The sequence below is a fragment of the Sceloporus undulatus genome, chromosome 9 (assembly GCF_019175285.1).
Source record: "Sceloporus undulatus isolate JIND9_A2432 ecotype Alabama chromosome 9, SceUnd_v1.1, whole genome shotgun sequence".
Lineage (NCBI taxonomy): Eukaryota > Metazoa > Chordata > Lepidosauria > Squamata > Phrynosomatidae > Sceloporus > Sceloporus undulatus.
Window position 1 is genome coordinate 15,566,131 of NC_056530.1, and position 9,446 is coordinate 15,575,576.

The 9,446-nt window shown below is 48.0% G+C and overlaps 2 protein-coding genes across 4 annotated transcripts in view; both read left to right on the forward strand.

Moving 5' to 3' along the window:
- The first annotated feature begins 1,107 nt into the window (after nt 1-1,107).
- LOC121916064 (cbp/p300-interacting transactivator 3-like) lies at nt 1,108-6,028 on the forward strand. Of its 3 annotated transcripts, none has more exons than XM_042440806.1 (2): nt 1,108-1,356; nt 3,960-6,028. In XM_042440806.1, exons 1-2 carry the CDS (start codon nt 1,123-1,125, stop codon nt 4,590-4,592), a joined length of 867 nt encoding a protein of 288 aa, XP_042296740.1. In that variant the 5' UTR covers nt 1,108-1,122; the 3' UTR covers nt 4,593-6,028. The 3 variants fall into 3 exon arrangements, with proteins under 3 accessions (XP_042296740.1, XP_042296742.1, XP_042296741.1); XM_042440808.1 differs by having other exon boundaries at nt 1,215-1,589; XM_042440807.1 differs by having other exon boundaries at nt 1,215-1,477.
- A 2,886-nt stretch (nt 6,029-8,914) lies between these two features.
- STX12 (syntaxin 12) overlaps nt 8,915-9,446 on the forward strand; it is an 11,736-nt gene continuing 11,204 nt past the window's right edge. The window contains exon 1 of the mRNA XM_042440818.1: nt 8,915-9,133. Coding sequence (XP_042296752.1) covers nt 9,025-9,133 — 109 coding nt within the window. The 5' untranslated portion in view covers nt 8,915-9,024. The remainder of the gene's footprint in view (nt 9,134-9,446) is intronic.

Consider the following 9,446-nt stretch of genomic DNA (forward strand, 5'->3'; position numbering starts at 1 on the left):
GCTCCGATGCGCCCTCCTGTGTTTCCACTGAGTCATGGCACCCTGAAGGGAAATAAAAGGCGCCTTTTTCAAAGGCGAGGCAGCCATTAGGATTAAAGGCCCCATGAAGGCCTAGGGGCTCCCGCCGAGCGCCCTCCTGTGTCCACTCTGAGGGGGGCAATTGGAGACCTCTCATCCACAGTTAAGACTAAGCAACGAGTCTGGGCTTTAAGGACTGAAATGGCACTCTGTGCGCTCAGATATAATTTATTCATCCTAAAATGATAATAATACAATATTTATAAATACAAACAAATGAATAAATAATATTGATATAAATATAAACAATATTAATAAATACATTTCTGGCCCACCAAGTGTTTCTGGGCTTCTTGATGCCCCCGATCAGCACTGAATTAAAGACTCATAACAACAAACTGGAAAGCATAGGACATGTCTCTTCTGGATGAAGGCAATAAGGCGGATTCATATGAGCAAGAGCGAAATGCCCTCGTCGTGTTTCTAAACGGCTAAACCTCCTTGGAGCCTATTGGAGCCCTATAATAATCCCACTTTAACTGCCCCAGCTGCATCCTATGCAAGCCTAGGCTTTGCACTTTGTGGGGGCAGTGAAAAGGGGAGAGCCATCCTGGTGCCTTGGGCTATGGCTCTGGAGACCTGGGTTCGAATCCCAGCTGGGCCAAGAAGGGAGCCACAAAGCAAGGATGGCCCTACAAAGCCCTTTGGGAGGGACTTGCTCAAGAAACCTTGCGATAGCTTCGCTCAGGAAACGGCCACAAGGGGCGCTAGAGAGCGATGCCTCCCTGAGGCCTGAGTGCCTCTCGCTGAACTACAGATCCCAGCATTCCGTCGCCTGAAAGGGCCGCCCCTAAAACGGCCTCCCTCCTCGCCCTCCGCCCGGCAGCAGCAACCCGCCTCTCCTTCAGGGCCTGCCCTACGAAGCCCACACCGCCCTTCTCCTCCTGCTCTTTTGTTGGGTGCGAACGCCGCGAAGGGACGCCATTGTGTGGCAAGCCCTCCTCCTCTTCCTCAGGAGAGGAAACAACAACAGGGAGGCGGGCCCTTCCCCTCGGCCTCTGATTCGCCGCCAGACTCCACAGGCAGGAGCTCTGCACCAATCGGATGCCAAGGGGCGGAGCCACAGTCCCCGCCCCCTTGTTTTGCATAACCGCCCCTATAAAAGGAGCGGAAGTTTATCTCCTGCTTGCGCGAGAACGAGAGACGCGACGGAGGAGGGTCTCTGCGTTTGTTGCGCAAGCGGCGGGAGGGCGAAGAGCAGCCGCGGCTGCTTTTGTTGCGACTCAGCCGGGCGGCCGCCGAGTGCCGAAGCCTTCTCTCCGGATCCCCGCCTTCGGGGTACGTGCGGGTGGGGAGGGCCCCGGCCGGAAGACCCGAAAGCGGCCTGGGCTTCCGTGGAGGGAAGGGTGAAACGCTTGTGTTGGCGGAAGGCGCTGCCGGAGCGGGAGCCGCCTGGAAGGTGAGGAGGAGCGGAGACGGAACTCCGCCAAGGCCCCTGAGCGCCCAGGAGGTGGCTCCTTCCTCTTCGGGAGAAGAACGTCCTGCTCGTTCGCCCAGGAAAGAACTGCCCCGTAAGCGCTGCCTTTGTGCTTGTCGGCTGACCGAAGCACGTCGCAGTCGATCTGGGGAGATCTCGAAAGAGACAAAAGGCGGAGGAGAGAGGAGCGGAAGGCCTGCGAAGCGGCAGCCAGGGAGTCCTCCCGGCCGCCAGGGGGCAGCACCGTCCGCGGGGCCGGCGCTGAGGGCGGACGCCGGAGCCGCCTTTTGTGTCCTCAGGGCTTGGCTGCCTCTTAACAGCTCAGCCTGGGCTCAGATAGCAAACAGGGGCAGCTTCAGGAGAAGGAAAGCAAGTGCTTTCCCTGGAAGGAGTCAATAGGCAAAGAACAAAGTAAACTATCATTGCTGTGACCCGCCTGGATTCCTTGTGATCGGGCGGGCTATAAACCATTATTGTTGTTATTATTATTACTACACTTGTATACATTTTAAAGCCCAGAAAGTGGAATGACAAGGGCACCCCTAAGAGCCTGTGAACCCCTTGTGTTTGTGTTGTGTGTGTTTGTGTGTGTATGTTAATATTAAACTCTACCATAAACAAGATGTATTGAAAGAGGGAAAAGTATTATTCCTCCTTGCTGCTTCTCAGAAAACACAAGAGATTTGTGGAGTCTGTCCTCTATACACTCTTACCTCCATATTCACGGATTTGATTCATATATCCTCTCTAGGAATATATAGGTCCTCCAGCGCAACTCTATGGTCAACTTTAACTAAGAGTTGCAATGAAAGACCCAGAGATTCCTAGAGAGGCCACTCTGCTAGGCCTTTGTAGCTCCTCCACTGCTATTCTATGGTCAAGGTCTGTCAGATGTTGACCACAGAGTTGCAATGGGGGACCTAGAGACTTCCAGAGAGGTACCTTTCAGATTAAAAACATGTTTCTGTTATTTGCAGTTTTCTCATATTCACAGGGGTCTTGTGCCCCTGACCCTGGCGAATACGGAGGGACAACTGTACTTTGAGCTTACCAGCTGCTGAAAAGCAGTACTAGGAATGCCATCCCTGGAGAAAAACAAGGCATAGATTAATAAACAAAACACTAGGGTTATATCCTGCAGTTTTAAGGTTGTGTCAAATTGGGGCTCTTTAATATTCTTCTTTAAGCGCAGAGTCGTCTCTCGCATCCCTGTCCCTCCTGGGCCTTGAGTGACTGACACCAAGATGGTGATATGTGGCTAATGCTTTATCTTGATGCCCTGTTGAGATGCTGGATTAAAAACGACAATAATACCTACCCAGCATGGAGCAATAGCTGTACTTAGTTTTTTGGGGGCTGTGTGGCCATGTTCAAGAAGAGTTTCTTCCTGACGTTTCACCAGCATCTGTGGCTGGCATCTTCAGAGAATGCTGGCATGGAAAGAAGTAGGGTGTATGTGTGTGTATATAGATCGATAGATAGTGTGCGTGACCTGGAAATGCAGGCGTGTAGTTGTGTTGCTAATGGCAGGCCTCAAGGTAGGAGGGTCTGCAAAAGAGGATGAGTATCTGCTTGGTTAGTGCTCATTGTCTGCTGGGAATCCCCTGACTCTGGGAGGTTTCACATTGCCATTTGTTGAGTTTTCTTCAGGACTGGTAGCCAAACCTTGCTTACTTTAAAGGTTTCCTCTTTCCCGTTGAATAGCTGTACTGCTGGGGATGGTGAGAGTTGTAGCCAAGCGTAGCTGGAGGGCACCCATTTGGAGAAGTTGACTCTGGCTGTATCCCACCATGGCCTCCTAATCCAGAGCCCTCCCTGCCACATGGACTCTGGGGGAGGGGGCCTGCCATCTGCTGCCGCTGTAGATAAGGGAGGCTGTAATTACGCATACACACGCACACACAGATCCTCCAGCAAATTAGCTGCAGCTAATGGGTTACGGAACAGTTGTCTTAAGTGCTACAATTACAGTTTGCTTCTCCCCTTCCAACTAGTGAGTTATGAGCCAGTAAGATTAACATCGCTTCCTTGGCTGTGAACTTCGTGAGAAGGTCTTGGGACCGTTTCTCCTCCTTGCCCTCATCTGCTTTACAAGATAGCTGTGGGCATGAAGAAGTAGAAACCTTGTGTGTGCCACTGTTATGCTCATGAAAGTTTCATTTGTTGGATTTATATCCCATTTCACCACCACCCTAAAATGGTCAGTTGCCAGAAGCCTGCTTGAATAAAAAAGATGTTTGCCAACCTATGGAAAGACAACTGGGGGGTGGGAGGCAGTGGCATCCCTTGGAAGTTTCAGAGTTTGAGAAAGTGTAATACAGTGGGCCCTCAAGGAAGAGGTGTGCCTTGGCAATCACTTGCCTGGAGGGTGCCCTGGGGTGGGGAGTTAGAGCCTTGGGAGCTAGTTGTAGTCTGTGATTCGAGTTCCAACCACAGAAACCATGTTTTTTCTCTCTGTGTTTAGGTTGTGATGGCCGATCACATAATGATGCCGATGAACCATGGTGCAAACGGACTACAAGGCTACCGGATAAGGATGAATGGGATGCAAGGCCCTCCACAACATGGGCAGCATGTCCTACGGACTCTACCAGCCAATCACCAGATGATGCAGTATGGAGGCCCCACCATGGATGGAGCTATGAGGCCTAGGCCTAGCATCAGTGGACAGATGGGTCACCACCAAGTGCCAAGCACCATGATGTTCAGCAGTCCAAGTCAACAGCAACAGCAGCAGCAATATATGGGGCCTGTGGGCACACAGCAGCTTATGGCCAGCATGCATTTACAGAAACTCAACACACAGTATCAGGGCTATCCTCTCATGGGCCTGAACAATGGGTCCATGGGGATGGGGGCTCAGCAGTACCGGATGGGGCCTGGACAGCATCCAGTCATGCAGCACCTGACTCCTCCTGCATTGACCTTGAACATTATGGATACGGATCTGATTGATGAAGAGGTCTTGACCTCTTTGGTCATGGAGCTGGGGCTGGACCGAGTTCAGGAGCTGCCAGAGCTTTTTCTGGGACAAAATGAATTTGATTTCATCTCAGATTTTGTTAGCAAACAGCAGCCGAGCGCAATCAGCTGTTGAATTGTGCTGCTGGACCACTGGTGCTTCTGAATGCTTATTTGAGTGACATATCCTCAGCCCACCTCCTTATTTTTGTCTTCCCTGTGCACAAATATATAGGTTTTCTAAACTTATATTTGCCCACTTCCCTGAAACACAATGGACAATCACTGGACTTTTTTTGTTGCAGCTCTGCATTGTTCCTCCTTGAGGGAACTGTGTCTTAGGTGTCCTTAAAGAAGAGGATTGGATGGAAATTAAATGCTTCTCCAGAGGAAACAAAAATGGCAGCTACAACATTTTCGACCCAGAGGAAATTAAACCATCTGTGTTTTGACTACTGAGTGGAAGGGGTGGGTATCAAGCTGAATTGAACACTCCTCCATGGATGTATTTTTAGTGGCATTTTTACATTCCTACTGAAAAGGGGAGCTAGTGGGTATGAATGTGGTTTGCTCTTCATATCCTTCACTTCTTGCAGAACTTGGATAACATATATATTTGGACTACAGTTTGCCATGTAGTCTATTGGTTGTGGAGGAAGCTGGGTGATTTCATCAATCGCAACAAGTAATTTTTCCCAATTCTGTTTCATTGCCCCCAGTGCTGTCAAGTTACCAATCAGTATCTTTCCTTTTTGGCTCAAAGGAGATCACTGGCATCAGGTGTTTTGTTCTGTGTGTCCTACCCTATGCACACATCTTTTATTTTAGAAAAGGGAAAAACTAATTGGTGAGAGTGGATAAACCAATTAATAAATTCACAGAACAGGCCTTTCTCCAATGTGTTGTTGTCCAGATATTGGTGGAGTCCAACTTCCACCATCCTTGGAGTTGTCCGAATCATCAGGCAGTTGACCAAGTGGTTGAGGCTGTTCTAGGACATCCCTTCAGGCTTCTACCACTTTAAGCTATCATCTAGTTCTTTGCATCTGAAACCAAATAAAAATCCCAGTAATTGTATATATTTCTGAGTTTATTTTGAAGAAATGATCATATTTATCTCATGTGTGTCTGTAATATTTATTTGGAAGGGCTCAACTAATACTTGCCTTTTGAGATTTACTGGAAAGGGCTAAATATACACTATACAAAGTGATTCTAGTAAGGTACATGTCCCTCCCCATTTTGTTTCCTGTCAGTAACCAACATTGTGAAATTCACAACTTGGCACCTCACTTCTCCCTCCTAAGACTTGATATACTGAACTTCTAATCATGTTTTCTCAACAACAACAAAAAAAAGGATGAAAGTGTAGGGGAATTGCTGGCTTGTTTTCCTGCCTGGTCTCATTTCCAAATGCTTTGGAAAAGTAGAAAGCTGAGTATGCGAAGTTGCTACTATCCCTCTTTTTGCAAGCACACAGCAGCATGTCGTTGTCGATTGGTGGAGTGAGAATGTACATAGGTGATGTTTTGTTTTCCCCCTCAAATAAAAGTGAATCCCTCTGAAGTTGAATATACTTTGTTTGGGCTGTGTCTCTTGGTTTAAATATGCCTAGTTAGAAAACACAGTATGGGCCAGAAACCCTAATGGTATTTCTCTTAGATCTACGATATCCATAAGATATGAAGCACCATATTGCTACTTTACTTATTTCATTTAATTTCATTTGTGTGTTGCCTGTCTCCCAGAAAGGGCTCCAAGGTGGCTTACAGATTTTAAAAAATAGAGCATCTTTGCTGAACACAGGAAGTCTTTTAGGTTCAATCCTTGCACCTCATCCTTCAGAAAAGGATATTGAGTAGTATGTAGATGTTACACAAAACCTCTGCCTGACCCTCTGGACAGCTGTTACCTGTCTAGGCAGATTAGCCTTTTTTTGGACTACATCTCCAATCATGGCCCCTAATAGGGCTTTTAGTCTAAAAACACAAGAGAGTACCAGGTTGGGGCTGGTTTGTAGATAGTGGGGAAGATGAAGCAATGATCTGATTCTCCAGTATAGCTGAAGCGTGAACTGCCCTCAAGTTGGCTCTGACTCATAGTCCCCATACAGACAGGCCAAAATAAAGCTGCTTCGAGTCACTTTGGAGGTATGCTGTTAAAATGTTGCATGCATCCTAAGAGTACAGAAGCTGCACCAAAGCCACGATCCAGTCCTAAGGAGTTGAGTGCAGCTTTGGTGCAGCTTCTGAACTCCTAGGACGCATGCATCATTGAAACACCATACCTCCAAAGTGACCCGAAGAAGCTTTATTTTGGCCTGTCTGTACGGGGCCAAAGTGACTGTGGATGAGACATCTTCAAGACCTCCTGTCCTCCACTGCTCTGCTTAGATCCTGCAGGTCCTGATTGAGTCTCTCCATCTTGTGTGCGGTCTTTCTCTCTTTCTGCTGCCTCCTATCCATTAAAGTGAGGCATGCGCTCTCATGATGTGGCCAAAGTACAATGACCTCGTTTTTGCTTCCGGGAAGATTTCAGGCTTGATTTCAAGGGCGCATTTATTTGTTTTTCTGGCTGTCCACAGTATCTTCAGCACTCTTCTCCAGCACCACGTCTCAAATGAGTTTATTATCTTTCTGTCAGGTTTCTTGACTGCCCAGCTGGTGCGCTTGTACATATGATGGGAAATACATTGGCTTGGATAATTCTGACTTTAGTGCTCAGTTATACATCTTTATTCTTTAGGATCTTGTCTGGCTCCTTCATGGCTGCCTTTCCTAGTCTTAGTCATAACCTTGTTTCTTGACTGCAATATCCATTCTTATCAATGTTTGATCCAAGGTACAGGAACTCCATATCAGTCTCCTCATTATCTAGGTTGAACTTACATAGACCCTCCGTGGTCATTATTTTTGTTTCCTTCAGGTTCAGCAGTCAGCCTGCCTTGGCGCTTTTTCTTTTTTGACTTTCCTTAGTAGATGTTCCAAGTCTACTACAACACTGTTAAAATTACTATACACGAGGGAGAGATCGAGGTGGTTTTAAACTGTTCGTAACATCTTTGGGTTCTGGTTTGGTATTACAACACAGGAAGGAGATGTGGTTGAAGACACTAAAATTCCAGTACTGGTTCTCTGTTAGATTGCCTCACTAGTGCTCTAGCAAGAAAAACGAGCAGCTCTTTTCTTCCTCTTTCTATTGCAAACGGCAATGAGAAGTTGCAAGTCATGAAAACCACGTTCAAATGCATGCCAGTGTCCAAAAGGAGCAGCCTATTTTGGACTGAAGTGACTCTGAGGTCAAATGCTGCCCATATAAGGAGGCACAGTGCCAAGCCAGATATTAAGCAACATTCTCTCTGCATACATAAAATCCTGGCGTTGGAAGAGACCGCAAGGGCCCTGATCCAGTCCAACCCCCTTCTGCCATGCAGGAACTCTCAATCAAAGCATCCCCATTGGCAGATCATTGACATCCTGCCTCTGTTTAAAGACCTTCAAGGAAGGAGCATGTTCCACTGTCAAACAGCCCTTACTGTCAGGAGGTACCTCCTAATGTTGAGCTGGAATCCCTTTTCCTGTAGCTTGCATCCATTGTTCTGTGTTCTAGTCTCTGAAGCAGCAGAAAACAAGCTTGAGCAGACTCAATGTGTCACTCCTTCAAATACTTAAACAGGGCGATCATATCACCTCTTAACCATCTCTTTTTCCAGGCTAAACATCCCCAGTTCCCTAAGTCATTCCTCATACGGCAGGCATGCTTTCCAGACCCTTCACCATTTTAGTCGCCCTCCTTTGGACACATGGCTCCAGTTTCTCCACATCCTTTTTAAATTGTGGTGCCCAGAACTGGACACAATATTCCAGGTGGGGCCGGACCAGAGCAGAATATAGTGGTACTATTCCTTCCCTTGATCTAGACATTATACTTCTATTGATGCAGCCTAGAATCACATTGGCCTTTTTAGCTGCCGCATCACACTGTTGGCTCATGTTCAAGTAGTGTTCTACTAGGACTCCTAGATCCCTTTCACACATAGAAGTCTCTCCTTCAGCCTAAATCCCACCTCAAATCAGTACTTTACATTTCTCCCTGTTCATTTTGTTAGCTATGTCTATTCAGGTTATTTTGAATGTTGATCCTGTCCTCTGGAGTGTTAGCTACTCTTCCTAATTTGGTGTCATCTGCAAATTTGATAAGTGTGCCCCCAATTCTGACATCTAAGTCATTGATAAAGATGTTGAATAACACTGGAACCAGGAGGACAGAGCCCTGTGGGACCCCACTGGTCACTTCTCTCCAGGATAAAAAGGAGCCATTGTTGCCATGACGCCCAGGCCTCCAAGGAGACCAACCGAGCGGCTACTTCCGGGTTTGTGTTGTGCGCATGCGTGAAGGAAGAGGCGGAGGGGAGGAAGGGCCTGTCTTTTCTGCGCCTGCGCAGTTGTGAAGGCGGCGTCAGGAGTGGCAGTTCGGCGCGGCCCTCCGTCATTCCTTCCGCAGACTTCGCCGGAGAAGCTTCGCAGCCGCTTCCTTCCCGGAGTCAGAGCCTGCCTTCAGCCACGATCATGTCTTACGGTCCGCTGGAGGCCTACAGGCCGGAGGGCCTTTCTCCCCGGGACTTCGGCTCCATTATCCAGACCTGCAGCGCCAACGTCCAGCGCCTGGCACAATGCAGTGAGTACCGGCTCCCCTCCTCTGCGGGCCTCGGCCTCACTCTCCCGGAGAAGGACTGCAGCCTTGGGTCTGCATTCATCACTCTCAGGCTGCATCCACACAGGAGAATTAAACCGGTTTGACACCGCTTTAACTTGTTGTCTGGCTCACTGCTATGGAATTCTGGGAGTTGGAGTTTGTTGTGGGGCCCAGAATTCCATAGCAGTGAGCCAGACAATTCCCAGAATTCCATAGCAGTGAGCCAGACAATTCCCAGAATTCCATAGCAGTGAGCCAGACAATTCCCAGAATTCCATAGCAGTGAGCCAGACAA

Excerpts from the sequence above, each read along its gene's own strand:
- LOC121916064 (XM_042440806.1), top strand. The coding sequence starts at position 1,123 with ATGCCAAGGGGCGGAGCCACAGTCCCCGCCCCCTTGTTTTGCATAACC. Across the intron at positions 1,357-3,959 it reads TCCGGATCCCCGCCTTCGGG|GTTGTGATGGCCGATCACAT; the intron begins GTACGTGCGGGT and ends CTCTGTGTTTAG.